Raw genomic sequence first — 20,212 nt, 5'->3', positions numbered from 1 at the left:
TTCTCTCTTTATATTTTTTTTCTTTCCTTTTCATTTTTACTGTGCAGTAAGGAATGCTCACTCTACAGGGTGGCTGCATGGTGTTCACTGGAGCGCCTCAACTCCCATGTCTCACACTCATCCCATGTGTCTCCTATTAGCTACACTCAACCAAGAGAGGGAGGGACAGAGAGAAAGAGGAGGGAGTCAGAAAGAGAGAGAGAGAGAGAGAGAGAGAGAGAGAGAGAGAGAGAGAGAAAGAGAGGGGGGAGGGGGAGGAGAGTGTGGAATTTGATATGCTTTGTGCATGAGTGACTTGTATAAAACAAAGACGGGGCAAATAGTCTGAATGTATGTGAGAGTGGAGGAAATAGTGCACGCATGAATACGCCAGAGACTAGCAAAAAAAGATTATAATTTATTTCCAGATTTTTTTGCCTTCATTTGCATCTTGTTTCACAAGGTAAATTGAAAATAAAAAATAAAAACCGACTGCCATACCATGAAAATGTAAAAAAATAATACAAATAATATGTACTGTATATATAATTATATCATTATCAACAAACAGACAACATTAATCATAATAACAATACTATTGATCATAAACATAACATAACACTAAATTGCTGGTCTCATGCATATAGAACGCCCCTCAGATACAAAAGAGGGGGTAATTACTAAAAATAGAACCAAAAGTTTCACCAGTTCAGAATAAGCGCCTAGCTACATGCAATGACATAAAAGAGACTCATGTACACATTCCTTCTGGCATCAAGTATTTTACACATACTGTACTTCACTATTGCCGCCCCCATCTAATATACTGTACAGAGCACGATACAAAACAGGACTGGAGTTTGAGAACATTATGCAGGGAAGCGCTGGAGTCTGGATCTTCAACATGGTGCAGTTAACAGGGACTGTGTGCAACATTTTCACGCCCTCCTCCCTCTTTTGTAAATCCTTGAAAATCTGCTTGTTTTCTTCATTAGTCCAGCTTTTATTCTGAGTCTTTGTTCCTTCATAGTTTTTAGTGCTTTTCTTTTGCGTTTCATTTTGCACACATTCTCCCTCGTTTTTCTCCATGCTGCTCTTTGTCGTGCCCCTCCCTCACAGGGTCTTGTCACTTTCTTTCTTCAGGTGACTAAAAGGTCAAAGGAGAAACCATGTTAGAGTGCAATTTGAAGTTAAAGGTCACAGCTAAGATTGGGGTTCAATTTCCTCTCAGATAATTGCAGGTTTTACTCCCAAAATTTGGGATGCATAAAAGCTTTACTTTTTGTGTGTAAATTAGCGTTAATGTGTTAATTTTTTCACACTCATGAGCAGAGAAAACACCCCCTGTGCCACACAGCTGACTTTACAGCTGAGATGCTTTACAATTTTGCCAGCTTTCCAACTACCTTTTCTTTGGTAGGCCGGCCAATTGTAACAAACTAATCAACAAGCCCAAGGCTGCCAAATGCCAGTATCACTAACCTTGGGCTTTCATCTAAATAACAAAGGCACTCTAGGCACATGTATGCCAATAGCATATACAGTATAGTGTCTGCAACATTAGAGCTGGAACTATTAACACATTAATTCATTAGTCAAAGTAAAATAATCTGCAACTATTTTGATATTTGATTAATTGTTCAAGTGTTGTTTTTAGCAAAAATGCCAAACATGTTCTGATGACAGCTTCTCAAATGTGAAGATTTTCTGCTCTTCTTTGTCTTGTATCTTAGTTCATGTATGTATATCTTTAGGCTTTGGACTGTTGGTTGAACGGAAAAAGCAATTGGAGGACAAAAAGTGGGCCTTGGGAAGCTGTGATTTTATAGACAGGGATTAGCAATTAATAGAAAAAAGAATCAAAAAATTAATTACTAACAGTGGCAGTTACAATGGACACACAGACAGCCTCTGTACCTGTAATACTCGTCCTGGGTGAGAGAGTGGTGGTGATGGTGATGGATCCACTGTTGTTCCAGGGCCAGTCTCTGGATCTGCAGCTCTGCGCTCTGGGCCTGCTGCATGGCCTGGAGCTGATGGGCTGCCGACATGGGACCAGTGAGGGAGGACGGCTGGGGCAGGTCACGGAAAGGAGCACCTGTATAAAAAAATAAAATAAAAAAGAAAGAGGAGGAGCAGGTGGGATACAAAAAGGAAATAAAGGAGGTGAAAGGGCACCAAGGTCAATCATCATCATCATATTCAAAAAGTCTCTTTAGAAACTTTCATCACTGAAGTTTTTAGAGAGAAAAACTGAACAAGTACATGGACGAGGAGCCTTCTCCTCACCGAACAGCTGTTGGCGGAGCACCTCGCTGTCAGTGAGGGGGTGAGCCAGGATGGGGGTGCCTAGTGTGGCTCCTGGGTAAGGGAGGCGTGTCAAAGGAGACCCCGACGCCAACGGGTCCATCAGGGGGTGTACCCCGCCCGTCGCTGGATGCCAGTGATGTAATAGGAAATACAGGAGATATTTAATAAGAGTCAAATTATGAATTCAAAACAAAGATAATGCACACAGCATGGAAACATGTAAGAAATGTCTGATTCTTGGTGACACGTGAGCAGCTGAGAAAGTTAAAATCTGAGAAATCTGGATTCTGGATGCAACATTAAGTCAGTAAACATATTGGCAGTGTAAGTGTAAATGTGAAATGCAGTTATTAATATCCATCCATCCATTATCTGTAACTGCTTATCCTTTACAGGGGGGGAGGGGGGGGGATAGAGCCGATCACTGCTGACATTGGGCAAGAGGCGGGGTACACCCTGGACAGGTCGCCAGGCAATCACAGGGCTGACACATAGAGACAGACAACCATTCACGCTCACATTCACACCTACAGGCAATTTAGAGTCACCAATTAACCTAAATAAACCTAACCTGCATGTCTTTGGACTGTGGGAGAAAGCCGGAAGATCCAGAGAAAACCCATGCTAATACGGGGACAACATGCAAACTCCACACAGAACACTCAGGGGATTGGAACCCAGAACCCTCTTGCTGTGAGAAACCATGCTAACCACTGCACCACCCCAAATATTAATATGCACATTTTAACTTTAAACATGACAGAGAAGTCAAGACTTCTCTTGTTTGTCATACATTTGTCATACTGATTGGTGTTACCACATCCCTGCCCTGTCTGTGGAAAACAACCCAAGCCTATTTCTTACTCCTGAAGATGTAAATCTTCAAAAATGGGTCACAAATATATAGATAAAAAAAAAGGCTCAGCAATCTCTGCTCCACAGCTTGGCATTGCAGTTTTTAGCAAATGCTACTCAAACAGGAGTAAATTTGGGACTATTGTCAGCCCATGGATTATGACAAATTTGGTGTGTCAATCCAACATACACTGCTGCACGGTGCATGTGGGATTGACTCAAAATTAACCACATGCCATCATAAAGAAGGAACATGTCATCTAGTGCAATTGTGTGGCTCTTAGACTTGTTTTTTTTTTTATAGTTTTGGGGCAATAATGGAGGTCTATGGTGATAGAATATCGCTTGCCTTATCCTTTACCTTTATAGTATGCAAATCTTGCACGAGTCAACCCTCATAAATGAATTTTAGACTACAAAATGTTTTCATAGTAACACATCTGTGCAATCTCAAGGCAGTTGATACTGATTATAACAGCATTTGTAGTAGAAGTGGTTAGTACCTGTGTCTTGCTGGTGCAGGTGAAGATGTGAGTGGATGTGTGAATGCTGGTGATGATGAGGTGTCACGTTCAACATCTGCAGACGCCCCAGATTCTCTCCTCCGTTTCCACCTGTTCCTCCTCCACTTCCCCCTCCTCCTCCAGTTCCGTTTCCACCACTTTCTCCCCTTTCTCTCTCCCTTTCTCTTTCTCGCTCTCTGTCCCCAAAGGCCGGCAAAGCTGCTCTGTCTCTCTCCCTCTCCCGCTCTCTTTCCCCACTCCTGTCTCGCTCATAAGAGGCAGGAGAGCGAGTGGGAGTGGGGTAGTTCTCAGAGGGAGCGGCTGGAGCAGTGGCTGGTGGCAAATGAGAGGACAGGGAGCTGGGAAAAGAAGAATGGGGGACTGGGTGATGAAGTGAGGAGGCGTTGGAGGTCGGCGGAGCAGGTGGAGGAGGAGCTGGTGGAGGAGCAGCAGGGCCTACTGGGGCTTGGGGGGCAGCCGGCGGTGCAGATGATGGGTGAGAGGGAAGAGAGGGTGTTAGGAGAGATGAAGGGGGTGGATTGGACAGGGACTGAGGGGCAGGAGGGTTGGGAGGTCGAGTAACCTGGGCCAGGGTTGGGTTCTGGAGGTGCGGTGGGGCAGGGGGAGCTGGGGGAGGAGGAGTACCATAGAGTGACACCTCATTAGCTCCCGCTGCACCTCCTCCAAGTAGCAGGGAGTGTGCATGTGCATGTGCATGGGCATGTGCATGGGCATTGGCATGGGCATGAGCATGGGCATGGGCATGAGCATGAGCATGGGCATGTGCATGGGCATGTGCATGAGAATGAGAGTGAGCAAGGGCAAGAGCTGCATGATCCGGTATAGCCCCTGGTGGGTAAACCCGCTCATCACTCTTAAATTCAAAACCTTGCTTTATTCGCTCTCGATGTGCAGCCACTGCATGAGGAAAGCCGACTCCTCCTAACCCTGCACCCCCAATCCCTCCAGGTATTGGGCCTCCTGCCATCCCAGCATGGCCTCCAACACCTGGACCCCCTTCAAGGCTGCCACCATACAAAAAGCCCAAGATGGCTGCAGCTGTAGCTGCATCAGGAGGCAGGTGATGCGGGTGGCCTAATCCATGATTCTGGAACTGAGGAAGGAAGAATGAGGGGTGGACGTGGGGATGGCCATGGTGAACTTGTGCATGGTGTGCCTGGGCGCGACTTGCTGCCCCGAGTGGAGACATAGCATGAGGGCGAGCATACTCGCTCAGGGTTCTCAGCGCTGGGGTATCAGGGCCCAGATATGGACCTCCTAAACCTATTCCCAGGGCACCCTGAGGGCCAACCACTGTTGATTGACCCATAGATGGCAGAAGGAGGGAGTGGGGGATAGAGTGAGCGAGGGTGGGGTGGAGATGGTGTGCTGGAGCAAGGTGAGCATGCGGGTGTGAGGGATGATGCTGGGGGTGAGGGTGGGAGGCAGAGTTGCCCGAGGATGAGGAGGAAGAAGATGAAGGGTCGAGGATGATAGAAGATGAGGAGGGGAAGAAGAGAGAGGAGCCCTGGCGACCCCCTCCAGAGGCGTTGACATCCTTCTGCTGCTGTAGAGAAAACAGTAAAAGACAGTCAATCACATCTGACCTGATCTGCTTTACTCCCCTCCCGTAAAAATGACCAATTTAATCTACATCAATCCATTAAATCTGACACGCTGCATAATTATCACGCTCAAATGTGCACACCTGTAGATGCCGATCCAGTTCCCTCTCACGCTCCCTCTCTCGTTCCCTCTCTTTTTCTCTGAGGTCTCTGGCCCGCTGCTCTACCTCCCTGCGAGCCCTTTCGATGACCTCATTCCTCTTCTTCCACAGTTTGGAGCCATCCAACGGGACAAAGAGGACATCACTGCGGGCACAGGAATTCCCACTGCCTCGATCAAGGACCTTGTGAAACCTGGACACAAGTGACACAGCAGAGTAATACATCATTACTACAATCACCAGGAGTCATAATCATGTTACTGTTAATTACATCTGATCAAATTAAGAGGGACTGAACAGAGTGACAGTCTCAAATAGGATGATGATGTAATTTTGACTTTACCGTGCTGATTGGCTGGCGTGGATGGGAATGTCTACAGGTTTGGGTTCAGGAGAGGGGCTTCTCAACACCGGTGGAGGGCTTTCAATCTCTTCCCTTTCTTCTATTGGTTCCTCTTTGATAACAGGTGTGGGAGGTGGGCCCGAATCCGAATGTCCGTCTCCACCAGGAACTAAAGAACTGGAGGCAGGGGTCGAAATGCTGTTGTTGGCTGAGTTACTAAGAGGTGGAGGTCCTTTGGAAACATTTTGAGGCGAGAGTGATTGCGAGTTGGTATTGCTGCTATTGGGTGCGCTACTGTTGCTATTGCTGTTGGCCATGTTACTGCCACTGTTCCCATTGGAATGGTACGTTCCACTGAATGGAGGGTGGCTGTTCAAAGTGCCATGGAAAGGGGAGGGGCGACATCCAGGTGAACAGCTGGATGACACACCTGGCCCAGGAAGTGGCATGTTGGGTCCAGATGAGGAGCCAGGGGGAAAAGGTGAGAAGCCTCCCATTTGATTTGTGGATGGGCTGGGTAATGGGGAAAGGGGTGTTGGAGGAGTCTGGGTGGAGGACTGGTAGTGTGGGGGACGTACATTGGGTGCCATACCTGATGGGGATGGCTGGGTGTGGGAGGTTTGGGGTGTCGGTAGAGGAGGCGGTGGAGGGGGATAAGGAGCATTTGGAGGGTGTCCGTGATGGCTGGAAGAGGAGGAAGGAGAGAGCGCAGGAGGCTGATTTGGGCCTCCACGATTTTGGTACAGAGCAGACTCTCGCAGGTTTGAGTCTCTTTCTCTGTCTCTGGGCCCGGACTGGTAGTGGGGGTGAGGGTGATGGGTTCCTCCAGGCCCTGAATACTCTCGTCCCAGGTTTGGAGTCACCCCAGGGGGGCTGAGGTACTCTCGATTTGTGCCAGTGGAAGGAGGCGCCCCAGCAGGAAAGTCTTTTCCTCCAGTGGGAGGATACTCTCTGTGAAAGTGATCTGCTCCAGAGGAAGGGGGTTGTGCCTGGTCCATAGGAGGAGGAAAGTCTCGGCAAGATGAGTTTGGGGGATGTGGGTGGGGGTGTGGGGGCAGGGAGGAGTGGGAAGGGTGACTTGGGTTGTTTTGGGGTGATGCAGGTGGGTCTCGGTTCAGCATTGGGGTAGCAGGTAACCCGCTGGTTGAACTTTGGGGGGTTCCCTGGGGGATGGAGTTGTTGTTTGGGTTACTGTTGCCCACAACCTCTCTTGTCTGGCCCCCAAACTCACCCCATCTGCCTCCATCTTTCTCTCTGGGATGCCCCCCTCCAGTTCCGTTGGGGCCAAAGTCTCTGCTCTGGTTTTGGTTTGGCAATGGAAACTCCCTCCCTGCATCCCGTTCCCTTTCTCGCTCCCTGTCTCTGAAAGCTGGACCAAAGTCTCTTCTTTCAGAACCCAAGTTAGGTCCATCTCTCCCAGAACCTTGGAACTCCCGGTTCTGACCCACTGGCAAACCCCCAAACTCCCTGCCTTGGATGCTGTTAGACCCACTCATCCCACCACAAGCACTATTACTATTACCCCCACTACTATTGTTGCTGTTGTTGCCAATGGGAGCAGAGAACTCTCTGTTGATCTCCCTCCCCCCACACTCCCCCCTCACTCCCCTCTCCCTCTCTCCTGCAGCCCCCCTCTCTCTGTCCCCTCCCCCTCCAGCGTACCTGGGAAGGTACTCCCTGTGGGGGTGGGGGTGAGGATGGGGGAGGTAAGAGGGGTGGGAGGAGGAGTGGCGAGAGGATGGAGGGTTGTAAACAGAGGGAAGTTGCTGCTGCTGCACTGGGGGCTGGTGCTGTGGTTGGTGTGGGTGGTGGTTGCCAGGGTAACGGGTGTATCCCCAGCTCCCTTGGCAACCAGTTGCTGTGCCACCCTGCCAGCTGGTGGAGTTGTAGTGGTGAGGGTGGGTAGAGGGTTGGGTCTGAGGCTGGGACTGTGGCTGGGGGCCGGCCTGTGGCAACAGAGAAGGAGGAGTGGACTGGGCCTTGTCCAGGAGTTTGTCTGCCTTTTCTATTTTGTCTCTTTCTATCTTAACCTCAGCAGGCAGGTTTTGTCCCCCAAGCTCCAGGGGCTTCAGGGCAGGTGGAGGAGGAAGAGGAGGGGGTAAAGAGTGAGGAATGTTGGGGCTGTTATGTGAAAAATCTCCTCCCGAAACAGTTGTCTTTGTCACACACTGCGTGCTGGCTTTGGAATTCATTCTGCTGCCACTAAGTGCTCCGTCAATGCCCGTAGGTCCACCATACTCAACTTTACACATCAATTTGGAGTCCATGGAAAAATAAGACTTCCTCCCACTATTGCTGTCGTTTGATGAATCCCCTGCTCCACGGAGCGAGGGAGTCAGACCAGAGGAAGAGCATGGAGTGGAGGGGGGCTTAAGAGATGGACAGTCTTCAATTCGTGCATCCATCTCCCTCTTTTCTCCATCTCCACAGGACTCCTCCCCTCTCCCCTCTCGTAGCGCTCTCCTATCATCTCCTGCCCCTTTCCCCACTCCTCCCTCCTTGCCTTTCTCCCGTTCCCTCTCTCCTTGCTTTGGTGAGTCGGGGCCATCGGAATCAGAGTCCAGGCTACCCAAAGGGGAAGCTGAGAGACTTGGGGACGAGGAACGATTGTCCTGGTCTATATCCCGCCCACTGCTCAGACTACTGCTGCTATTGGCCAGGCTCCCTACAACTGAACTCCTACTGCCCTGGGATTGGCCATCTTCGAAATATAAAAAAAAGAGGGGGGGTTTTATATTTGTAGGATTAAAAGGAAAGAGGTAAAAATTAAAATTTTGTGAACGTGGCAATATTGTAAAAGCAAAGAATATAACTCTTACTACTTAGACAGTGCCTTTTGGATGATTTAGCCGAATCAAAGCTTTTTAATTAGTCTTTATATAACAGGTTAATGAAATGTAACACAAACCTGAACTTTCTGCCTCTTTGGAGGAGAAACAAGTTCCTCCCCCTCACTCTCTGATGAATCATGCCCTTGTGATCGGCGACTGAAGCGATTTCCAGCCAATTCCTCACCAGCACCTCTTTGCTAAAACAACACAAGACTTTTAATTCTGTAGTGATGCTTTTGAATCCCTAATAGGCCTATAACTGTTTTTAGAACAAAACCACACTTGCATGCACACACACACACATACAATGTCAAACACGAAACATCAAAGATTTCAAAGAACTACGTTGTAAAACACGCTATCGAACAATACTGACACTGCAAGGGTTATGTCTGTGGCAATCAGACTGATGACTCATGCACTGAAAGCACACGCAAACAAAATGTAATACACAGGACAGTTCTTTATTGCTCATAATGACTGTTATACAGTACTTGCATGCTCACACATAAACGTACGGCCAAAACAATGACGAGAGATAAAGATATAAAAGAGGTGTGCTCTAACCGTCTGTCTATCATTGCGTTCAGGGCGAGTGGGGCTGGGATGCGGGCGTCTGCCCCTTCTCTCCTCACTCGCCCCCCGCCGTCGCCCACTGCGCATGGGCATCTGCAGAACCCAAAGTCCAGAAAAGGAAGAAGATATGGATGGGAATGGTAAGCATTACATATTAAAACAATGTAGAGTTAAAGGAATAAAGAGATATACAGAGAGAAATATGTGATGATTATAATGAAAATTGAAGCCAAAAGAAAATCGTTCATTCAATTCAAGGTGGAATGTAGAAAGGACAACAAGTGGAGAATAAAAATGGGAGGGAGATGAAAAGAAGAACAGTCCATAATAGAGAGAAGGCCACAGAGAGGAGGGATACATTGATAAATTGTAAGCAAAGGAAAGAATCAAATATAAATGTGGAATCTCACAACCAAATAAGTGATTTACATCTTAGACATCCTGGTTGTTTTGAAATACTATCACATACTGAACTAATTATCATGTAGCCACACTCCCAAATGTACTACACTTACAGTACAAGAAATAGGCAGGTATACAATCCCTGGCCTCATTGTAAAAAATATACAGTACATAGGCCTTGTTCATACCGATTCTTTGTGTGTCCGTGTTTTCATTATTTCTTCTTTAAAACGCTCATTTTAAAACGCAAGCCATTGCAGGGACTGAACTGGTTCCTGTTGCTTACTGACTGGGCTGTGTGTTACACCATGAGAGCAACCAAAACCTGTAAAGAAGCATAAACAAAGAAGGCATTATTCAGTTTTTATCGGCATGGAAATCCTACAAAGAATTCAATGTTTTTACTAAAGAACATTTAGTAAGGATACAGTGATAAGCAATATCGTTTGGTATCTGCACCTAGTGTGGAGCTCAAGAATTTTTCACATTATGAAAACATCTGAGTTTAAAACTGCAAAAGCACTGTTGCAACATTCAAATTCCCAGCATGCTTCACACTGTATTGGCACAACTGCTTTTCGCTGCGCTCCAAACAGTTTCCGCTCAGCCTTCAGTCTTCACCACAGCAGCATAAAATCCACAGTCACAATTGGTTAACCCACTCACACTAACAGAATGCACTTGTCTGGGTATTGTATAATTGGGTGCTTTAACATTAAAACAACAGATAATAAGAGCGGAGCAGAAAAAGTGCTGATTGGTAGACTGCATTTTGGAAAGCAGCTTGCAGAAGACTCAATATCTTAAGCATATGAGAACCCCCCCCTTTCCTTCCACCTTCACCACAACAGCCAAAACCCACAGCCACTTGTGGTTAACTTGACCTGGTTATGGCCGGCAAAATCACATTCTTATTTATTTATCCAGCCAGCCATTAGGGAAATGCACAATGTCAAGATTCTTTATCTATTTGGCTGTGCCTGACAACGTAGGTGGACTACTTTGCAAGGGCTCGCCTAATCCATTCATTCATGTACCACTATGATGAAAAAATGGCTCATGTATTTTCAATGAGGATATAAATAGTCCACACCATTGGATGTAAAAAAGATATATTTGGCTGAACAGTTAGCAGAGCCATTGTACACACTGCTATGCAGCCTGTTTATGTGTGTGTGTGTGTGTGTGTGTGTGTGTGTGTGTGTGTGTGTGTGTGTGTGTGTGTGTGTGATTCCTATAAATCCTGTACCAGCTCCACTACACATTTATTATTAGTGCATGCTGCAGTGACTGATCCAATCAGAATAAAATCTTAACCGTTACAATCATTGTTCACACTTCATATGCATAATAGAAAAAACACATGGCACATGTATGTATAAGCATGCAGTGTATGTATAGTCAGCCTAATTAACATGAGTTCACCACACAGAAAACATTCAGTGCCTAGTGGGTAACTGTACATAATGCATCTCAGTTACAGGTGGCAGCTACTGGCCTGGTCTGTGGTCCAATGGCAGGTCCATGGCCATGGTCAGTAAACAACTATGACTCAAACACACATCACTAACATACACCAGCATTAACACTTGTCCCCTTGCACGCTCATGCTTGAGCACACAGCAAACAGCACATGCATTATCAACAATTTGACCACTGCATGTGATGCAAAGCAGCAGCATGCAGTTGCTCTGCTTACATCACCAGCGGGCGAGCACTGCAACGACTCTTTCTTCTTTCTCCCTGCGAATGTTATTGATACACATGCAGAGGCCGGCCAAAGCTGCTCTACCGCCTGCCTCTCATACTACCAAGGCGGAACACAGTCCACCTACGACGGGGAGAGTCGTGTTCAGCAGCACATACATGTTCACAATCAGAATGGATGCCTGTGCAGGGCTGTTTCTAGACGCTGCACATCCTAAAAGAAAGAGGATATGGAATGGCGAATCATGGCATTTCGCACCGGCTCTCCCTTCCCCTTTCCTCGCTGGAATGTGGGTGCGCGTCGTGCACTCTATTAACATTAATTCGCCGGGACATAATTTAGCCATAACGCAGGAGCATGATGGTAATTAAAGCACAAAGGAAAAAAAAATGGGAGGGAGAGGACAAACGTGGCCAGCAGGAATAGCTCCAAATACACAGTATACGCATCCATTTTTTCCTTTTACTTACCTATAATATCCAGCGATGCGTGCTCTCACTCTCCCTTTCTCTCTCTGTTTTGTCGTTTTATGTTGCACGCTGACACGCACACCTCAGAGCCCAGGCGTCTGTCAACAGAGGCTTGTGCTGGCTCATATTGCAACGGGCTCCGATAATAATAATGCAGAAGAAATCTATTTCTATTCGTTGCAGGAAAAAAAAACAGGGGTGCCAACTGAAGACTACAAATTGATGCGTACCCTTGCCTCTTCCCCACCCCCTTTTTCTTTTTTTTTTTGCCCCCCCCCCTCTCCCACCCTACCTACTCCCCCCTTCCTCTAAGACGACTTGCACTTTTTTTTATATCCCCTCTCCGGTCTTACAGTCACAATTTTTAGCGGAGGGGTGAGCCAGAGAGAGGGATGCACGTCGGGTGAGAGAAAGGGAGAGGAGAGGGCGTGATTTGCATGAGGAGAGAGGGGGAGGATAAAGGAGGAGGGGGAGGAGGAGGAGGGAGTAGCGAGGCAGGGAGAAGGAGGAAGAGAGGCGCAGAGAGAGGGCCAAAACTCTGAAGAGGGAGGGGATCAAGAGGGAGGGTCTCTCTCTGTCTCTGTTGCCTAGTCCCTCCAGAGTCACCTTTACTGTATGGAGAAGCTCTGCTTTCACACCGAACAACTAGCTGTTCGGCTTTATCTCGTGATGAAGAAATGTCCAATAGGTCTTTGTTCCTACAGGCCTCACTTATTTTAACGCCAAACAAGCTGAAAGGTGGACTAACTAAAGAGAACATAGGCTACACATCTAATTGTGTGAACATTTTTAATGACAATCTCTGCGACTTAACAAAGAAAGCTCCAAACTCGTTTTAAATAATTAAACAATTAAGACATTAACAAACTAAATCGTCTCCTCTTGTGTGTTATGTGTCTGTCCAGCAGCTCCCTGTCTGTCTGTCCGTCCGTCTGTCTGTCTGTCTTTCTGTCTGGGGGGAAGCTTGCAGCGGTGTGTCCAGTCAAGCGGCTCTGCAGACCTCCTCCTCCTCCCCTCTCCTCCCCTCCGCTCCGCTGCTGTCGTTCTCTCCCTCTCTCCCCTTCACGCAGCCCCCTGTCCCGTCTCCTATTGTGTGGTCACCATGGAAACCGGGCCGGAGACTGTACCCGTTGCGCATGCGCGGCTCCAGCCTTCCTTCATCATCATCACCAGCAGCCCGGCACGACCCGACATGCAGGAACCGAAGCCTCGTCGCGCTCGCGCTCCCTCTGCTGCTCAGTTCAGCGTGAGCACCTGCTAATTAATGTGCAGCCGTGCGCCGTTACAACGTAGCGACAGCTGATGCGTTGTTATCATGGGCAGGTGTGAGCTCGAGTTAAAAAAAAAAAAATGTACGTTGATTTGTATAGGGACAAGTATGTTGCATAGACCTATGCCACACACCACAGCATTTGTAGCCGAAGCTAATTTGCAATGCACGTCCCTGGATGGACCCTTTTTTAAATACAATAACTCAACCCTTACATAAAAGACAGAAGAGAACACAAACTCGTCAATAGATACATACCTTCAAATGCAAAAACTCACAAGGAAATACAGACAAAACAATACAAAACACAGACTGATACAATAAATCACATATCAGGCTATGATTATGAAGTCACAACATTTTTAATTATATTACAACTTAATGTAACCGATTAATATACAACGGCATCGGATATATTAGATTAGAATATAGGCACTTTTTAAAATGTGTATTTATGGGCCTATACTATTATTAAAATCATTATATTTGATGATACATATCTCATATCATATTGCACTTGTCGTCCTGCAGATGTAGAAGTAGGCTATAGGTGGCCATTAATTATTGCTTTCAGTTCCTTCAGTTGGCATCATGCAGGAAAAAAAATCCTTCTACTGTAAATTTTCTGCAGAAATTCAGACGATTCCCCCTTGAGTTCCTGCAAGGTTTATGCTGAATTCCTGTATGGTTCCTTCGAAATTCCTAAATTATTCCTTCATATTGTATCAGCAGGAATGACCTTTACTTTTTTGCAGCATTCCTGTACGACTTTTTTGTAAGCAGTGTTCATCACCTGCTGTGATGTCAATATTTAATGTGGCCGGAAATGGGACATTGTATGTTGTATGTTTCTTCTTTCCAGAGAACAGTACAGAGATGGTTTTTAGCCATATTCGATTCAGTGATTATTTACCTTTTAAGCAATAGAAGAAATAAATAACGAAGAAAAGCCTTCCCTTTAAACAAATACACAGAGATCTTTGGTTCGAGTTAATATGTATCCATTTCTTTATTAAGGATAACCTAATAGACAGACAAAGTGACAGATACAATTTTGTAGCAAGCTGCTGAGAGTTCACATCAGAAACGACATGAAGAACAGGAGGGAGAGGAAACTGCAGGGCACAAAAGATCAAATCACTTCTGCAACGAGTCAAAAGGAGACAGTCAAAGGGTTCAGGAAAGAATGAGAAACTAACAAGTGCATCAGGCGAAGTGTTCGTCTGCTGTGGGGTGAAACACTGATCTTTTCCTCCAGGCTTTGTTCAGGATTACGCTGCAATCGGCTGTAGTCAATTAAGTCAATCACTGAAGCACCTGGTCAATATACTGTAGCTACAGTTCATTATCTGTGCATTATTATTTGAAAACTAATTAGGCTTAATGCGTTTAAGTTAGTGTGGTTAGAGCTTTGCTGAAACAGGTGTCATGATGTCAGTACTATGTGCCCGTCAGGGAAATATAACATGATTTGTATGTTTGCGTGCTTGTGTGCCACTGCTTATGGCACTGGCACTCAAAGGGCACTGGGGTTGCGAAAGTTATGCCCAGCAAAGCGAGCCTGGTCACCCAACTCTTCCTCAATCCTGAGAAGAGGAAGAGGAGGTGAGGAAGAAAATAGAGAGAAATGTAGAGCAGGCAGATGAATGGGAAAGAGGACAACAGCAGATGAAACAAAGAGGGAAAGGAGAAATATAAAAGTGGCATTTTTTTTTATGTATTTCTATACGTACTGTACATACATATCCAAATCAAGCTATGGACACCCACCTCATGAGCTGATTGTATTTGGCCAGACGTTCTGATCGACAGGGAGCTCCAGTCTTGATCTTGAAGTAGACATAAATACCAAGTGTCACAGAGAGTTAAAGGTGCAGCTACATTATTACTAACCCTTGAAATTTGGTCAGCAAGCAACACTTATTTTCACGATCAAAGTGATCTTTCGATTGCTTTTTTTTGTGATAAATCACATCTGTAAAAGGTCAAAAATAATGGCAACTACTCCAAAAGTATTCACATTTCACAGAGAAACAGGCTTCTGTAATATTAGCATTTTGAAGCTTTAGTCAGCTAATCTTAGAATGTTTTTCTTGAGATCCAATTGACGAAAGTGAGTTTTTGGTGTTCTGTGAACTGACTTATTAACTTATTATTCCACAACTTCAATCATTTCAATTAGTATTATTATTAAATAGTCATTATTTAGTAATATAGCTTATATTGCTAAAATTGCAATGCTCACACCTTTCTGCTTCTGATTATTTGACTTATGTATCTCATACTTAAGCTACTATTGTACTGTTGCACAAGCGCAAGTATTATTGTTGTTTTGTATTGTCTTATTAACTGTGACGAAAGGGACAACTAATGTAATGCAATGAAACAAATGTAGAATTCTATTACTAACTAAATTGGGAAAGGAAGAACGGACAGCACTTCCCATTGTGTTGTGTGTGTGTGTGTGTGTTGTGTGTGTCTGTCTAACCTGTCCAGTGCAGAGACCAACCACCAGGTCAGCTATAAAAGTGTCCTCTGTTTCTCCTGAGCGGTGGCTCACCATTACACCCCAGCCGTTCTCCTGGGCTAGCTTACACCTGAGAGGCAGGGGCAGTATAAATAAATATATAAATATGATGCATGCATGTGTGCCTATGTCAATGCATCAAATACACACAAACTCACGCCTTGATGGCCTCTGTAACAGAGCCAATCTGGTTGACTTTAAGCAGCAGGCAGTTGCAGGCCTTGTCCTCCACGGCTCGTTGTATCCTGCGTGGGTTAGTGACTGTCAGATCGTCTCCGACCACCTGCACAAATTATGCAACTAAGTTACAGACAGATTAAGGTGAATTTTGTTGCTCACAGTAAAAGTATTGGGTCTACTCAACCCAGGAAGTTTGTTGTCAACCTACGTAGGCTACTTAGACTTACATTCTATTCCACTGACATCACATAAACCAATAATATTAAATAGGAACTTCACGGATTTCACAAAGAAAGATCAGCCTGCATTATAAACGCGGGACAAGGAGAGTCAATAAAATACGCTATTAAGTTTCATTATGGACATGGTCGAATCCAACATTTAGCATCCATACTTGCAACTAAAAATTTGCAGCATCAATTTTGATAATTTTCATGGTTGGAAGTGCTTTACTCAACTGCTGGAGTACCCCTTAAAGGATCTGACTAATTCACTTCTAGATAACATAAGGAAAAAGTGTACCTGGATGCCCACTGAGGCTGTGAACTGGGACCAAGCCGGCCAGTCGTCCTGGTCAAAAGGATCTTCAATAGACACCACTAAAAGAAAAGAGAGCTCATTTTTCTGCATAAGTCTAGTCTCGCTTTGCCAGACCTTCCTCCACCGCGGCGCTGCGGAGGAGGGTGTGGCTAGTCCACACAACATTCCGGGATGGGAGAAAAATGTGCTTTGGTTTATTGGTATTTCTTTAAATCATTCACAATCGCCTTGGGCGGTGCCGCGGCAAAATAGCTTCTGGAAGGAACTTGTTTTGGTGGAACGTAAATGTTCAAAAGTTGTTTTAGTCGTGCAACAGAAAACTCAGATTGGACAGATAGTCTAGCTAGCTGTCTTGATTTACCCTGCAGAGATCTGAGAAAAGGTGAACCATAGTCCTCATAAATCGACCGGAGTTTAAAATGCCAACATAAAGGAAGCCCAAGGCAACGGATATCCGGCCTAAATGAATGCAATCCAGCGGAATTTCCGTCGGCAATGGAGCAATCCTGGAAGTGGATACAGACTAGCATAAGTCTAATATTATAACCTTTGAGAACAACTCATTTTTTTCCATTACTCACCTACAAGTCAATAGGACTGGAGCACCAGTGGCATAGACAATAAAGGTTCTAATGGGACAAATGTCGTTAACTGCACTCACATTACACACTGATACCCACACAAGCAGGAAGCACACCACTGACAGGGTAAAAAGCCACATCAGAGTAGGTCCCTCCTTGCCAAATGTGCACAGTAGCGCATAATTAAAACCCCTTTAACAGGCCCGAGTGTCGGGAGGAGAGACCGAGCTGTGGAGACATCCAGCTCTCTTGTTCTCTTAGCTTCTCTTTCTAAAAAGGTGATGAAAGAAATATGGCAGTTGTAGATATAATATAAAAAAAATTGCCTGGTGTGTCCTTTAAATGCCTTGGTTCAATCAGTTAAAACTGATGCTGAGACATGTGCCTGCAGGCTCAGTGATCTGTGGAAGTACATTTCCCTTATTTTAAAGTTCCATGATAAGTTGTCCACATCATGTTCTCTATGCAACTATAACATCTGTAAGAGAAGAATTACTCAGGACTGAAATCCGACACACTCACACATATCAGAATACACACCTGGGTAGTTGTTAATGAAGCCCTGGTAGATACTCGCCAGCTCCTCACCACTGATGTTGCGGGCAGCATTGGGTGGAGACTTAAAGTCCAGGTCGTACTTGCCCTCGATGAAAAACTCTGAAGCAGCAACATCCATCCCTATCACCACTTTGTCTGTGAAGCCCGCTTTCTCTATGGCAGTCTTAATCAGCTCCAGGGCTGACAGACAGAAACAACAAGATGAAACATCACAGGAAATTAAGGGCAGGAGAAGGGAATGTTTTGCATGAGGTTATATGTGGAATATGTGGTTGTTCTTACCTTCACTGTTCTCTTGTATATTTGGGGCAAACCCTCCCTCATCTCCCACATTTGTAGCATCCTGACCGTACTTCTCCTTGATGACACCTCTCAGTGTCTGGTAGAGCTCCGCCCCCACACGCAGAGCATCACGGAAAGACTCCGCCCCTACAGGAAGTACCATGAATTCCTGCATAGCCAGTCTGTTACCAGCATGCGAGCCCCCATTGATCACGTTAAAAGCCTGAGTGAGGAACAGATAAGGGAGATGAGACTGTATTTTATGTTTGGAAGAATTACATTTTTGCACAATAATACAGGACTCACAGGAACTGGGAGGACCAACTCTCCGTTTCCTGCCAGATCAGCAATGTGGCGGTACAAGGGGACACCTTTCTCTGCTGCGCCAGCTTTGCATATGGCCAGTGATATTCCAAGAATAGCATTGGCCCCAAACTTAGCTGGGAGAAACACAGAAGCAATCACACAACAGACGGATGCAGGCAGTGACCACTGGTGCGGAAACATGTAATTACACATATATGCCATCACCCCACACGAGATGTGAACGAGCCTTACATTTGTTCTCAGTGCCATCCATTTCAATCATCGTGTTGTCCAGTTTCTCCTGCTCCAACACATTGATTCCCTGAAAGAGAAACAATATGTCAAAGATCTTCATTCATCACTGTATCATTCAGCCATTTTTTACTTTAAATTGATCAGATTCTGCACTGATGCTCACAGACTGGATGAGGGCAGGTCCAAGAGTGTCATTGATGTGACTAACAGCTTTGGTTACACCTTAGACAGAATAACAGGAGGAGATATGTATTTCACATTTATGTAACAAAACCACGTAATAAAATGCTCAAAGCAAAAGCAGAGACACCGGCAAAGACAGAAGCACAGAGGATTCATCTCATTACAAGTGTTCACCTTTGCCCTTGTAGCGAGTCTTGTCTCCATCTCGGAGCTCCAGAGCCTCGTAGATGCCGGTGGATGCACCACTGGGCACAGCAGCCCTAAACACACCTGGAATGGAGAAAATATGGTGGGTGGGTGGAGAGAAAGGTGCATGTATGGGAGTGGAAGGTTGAGGAGGGGTGAGAAAAGGTCAAATGAAGCTCGTGCGAACCAAACGTGATGAGTTTTCAAGATTTAGAGATTAGACAAGGTACACTGTCAAGTCCATTATCAGACAATAACACGACTGACAGTACAAAAACAGAATATAAATAATCGTTGAATGGAATGAATTTATTGTTTAACCTTTGCCAGTGTACAGATCTACTTCCACAGTGGGGTTTCCCCTGGAGTCCAGGATCTCCCTGGCAACAATATTCACAATAGACATCCTGCAAAAAGAAAAAAAGAAATGCTTTATTTAACAATTTGTACATTACATTGCATCTCTCATACACCAAACCATACAATCATTCCATCTTATTTTGCTTAAAAAAAAAAAAGGATGAGGGAGAGAATCAATGTACAGAGACAGATGCGTATGAAAATAGGAAATAGCAAACGTCAAAAACGCTTTCATTACAGCTAACGGCCTCAATTTTACATTAGTCACAATGACTTCACACTCTCTTCCTCTTCCTCACAAGCACATATACATTGTGATGATAGTGACGCAGCCTTAGGGATGGAAAGCTGTGGAAAAGATGCTCCCTAGGAAGATGCTGGCACACACACACATACACAGAGAAGGAAACATAAATCAAAAGCTCAAAATGCATACCTATTTATGAATCTACTGTCAACCTGTTCCAGACCACAAGCCAGTTCAATTTCTGCACTGTTTCAGTCAGTGACTGAGAATATGGACCAATGGAGAGATGAGACGGTGAGAAAACACAGAACAGGAGGAGATGGGGTGGAGGAAGAGGAGGAGGAGGTTTAGAGGGATGGAGGGAATTAAGAAATAGATCAATCTTTTTAAGCATTACCTGCAAAGTGTTTGAAGCCTGCTGGAGAAAGTGAGCGGATGTGGGCGAATGAGAGGGAGAGACAGAGGGAAGGGGAGGTGGGAGAAGGGGCGAAAATTTATGACACACGGGGGGGGAGGGGAGCATGTGAGTCATTGGTAGATGCAGAGGGGAGGGCAGCGAATGAAACTGGGAGAGGAGAAAAAGAGGGATCAAGTAAAATAGCAGGGTTACATGCATTTGCATGCGTTTTAGTGAAGCTTCAGGGAAATAGAATGAGGAAAATATGTGCCGATTTGTAACGTAGAGTCCAATTTCATAATTGGACTCTACATTGTCTTACTGACTTCCTAAAAAGTCCTTCCATTTGATTGGCACTGCTTGCAGAGTTTACCTCTGCTCATCAGCTAACAAACTGCAGTAGCACATGTGCAAATACTGTCCCAGTAAACTGCTAACATGAACATTTAATTTGTAGTTTCTGTTCTCCTGCAAAGAAATGTCATAAAAAAAGGTTTCCTGGAAAAATGAAAACAAACATCTGTATACTTCAGATGTGGATGACAGGTAGAAAACATCAGAACAAAGAAACAACGAGGAGGATACATCTAAGCAAAGACGGATGCGCAAAATGAGCTGCCTTGTCGGAGAACTTCAG

General features: G+C 45.4%; 2 protein-coding genes across 3 annotated transcripts; both read right to left on the bottom strand.

Moving 5' to 3' along the window:
• Positions 1 to 384: 384 nt before the first annotated feature.
• Positions 385 to 12,897, bottom strand: atn1 (atrophin 1). The gene is made up of 7 exons (XM_039806142.1): positions 12,831 to 12,897; positions 5,717 to 8,417; positions 5,356 to 5,566; positions 3,648 to 5,214; positions 2,269 to 2,412; positions 1,897 to 2,077; positions 385 to 1,126 (listed from the first exon to the last, which is right to left on the bottom strand). The coding sequence occupies exons 1-7, from the start codon at positions 12,895 to 12,897 to the stop codon at positions 1,093 to 1,095; spliced, it is 4,905 nt and encodes a 1,634-aa protein (XP_039662076.1). The 3' UTR covers positions 385 to 1,092.
• A 1,060-nt stretch (positions 12,898 to 13,957) lies between these two features.
• On the bottom strand, positions 13,958 to 19,917 carry LOC120562699 (gamma-enolase-like). Of its 2 annotated transcripts, XM_039806552.1 has the most exons (14): positions 19,576 to 19,917; positions 19,368 to 19,440; positions 18,893 to 18,978; positions 18,560 to 18,655; positions 18,366 to 18,424; positions 18,200 to 18,269; positions 17,948 to 18,081; positions 17,642 to 17,864; positions 17,342 to 17,539; positions 16,203 to 16,279; positions 15,659 to 15,783; positions 15,462 to 15,570; positions 14,744 to 14,802; positions 13,958 to 14,559 (listed from the first exon to the last, which is right to left on the bottom strand). In XM_039806552.1, the coding sequence occupies exons 3-14, from the start codon at positions 18,975 to 18,977 to the stop codon at positions 14,490 to 14,492; spliced, it is 1,305 nt and encodes a 434-aa protein (XP_039662486.1). In that variant the 5' UTR covers position 18,978; positions 19,368 to 19,440; positions 19,576 to 19,917; the 3' UTR covers positions 13,958 to 14,489. The 2 variants fall into 2 exon arrangements, with proteins under 2 accessions (XP_039662486.1, XP_039662485.1); XM_039806551.1 differs by lacking the exon at positions 19,368 to 19,440.
• Positions 19,918 to 20,212: the final 295 nt, after the last annotated feature.

This window comes from Perca fluviatilis, chromosome 7 (assembly GCF_010015445.1).
Source record: "Perca fluviatilis chromosome 7, GENO_Pfluv_1.0, whole genome shotgun sequence".
NCBI classification, from domain to species: domain Eukaryota; kingdom Metazoa; phylum Chordata; class Actinopteri; order Perciformes; family Percidae; genus Perca; species Perca fluviatilis.
This window is presented reverse-complemented; position numbering and strand designations above follow the sequence as displayed.

Coding starts and splice junctions, on each gene's coding strand:
- LOC120562699 (XM_039806552.1), bottom strand. CDS start 18,977: ATGTCTATTGTGAATATTGTTGCCAGGGAGATCCTGGACTCCAGGGGA. Junction 17,540..17,641: donor TATACAAGAGAACAGTGAAG/GTAAGAACAACC, acceptor TCTGTCTGTCAG/CCCTGGAGCTGATTAAGACT. Junction 14,560..14,743: donor AAATACAATCAGCTCATGAG/GTGGGTGTCCAT, acceptor TCCTCTTCTCAG/GATTGAGGAAGAGTTGGGTG.
- atn1 (XM_039806142.1), bottom strand. CDS start 12,897: ATGTCGGGTCGTGCCGGGCTGCTGGTGATGATGATGAAGGAAGGCTGG. Junction 2,078..2,268: donor GCTCCGCCAACAGCTGTTCG/GTGAGGAGAAGG, acceptor TTTTTTATACAG/GTGCTCCTTTCCGTGACCTG. Junction 1,127..1,896: donor ACCCAGGACGAGTATTACAG/GTACAGAGGCTG, acceptor TTGACCTTTTAG/TCACCTGAAGAAAGAAAGTG.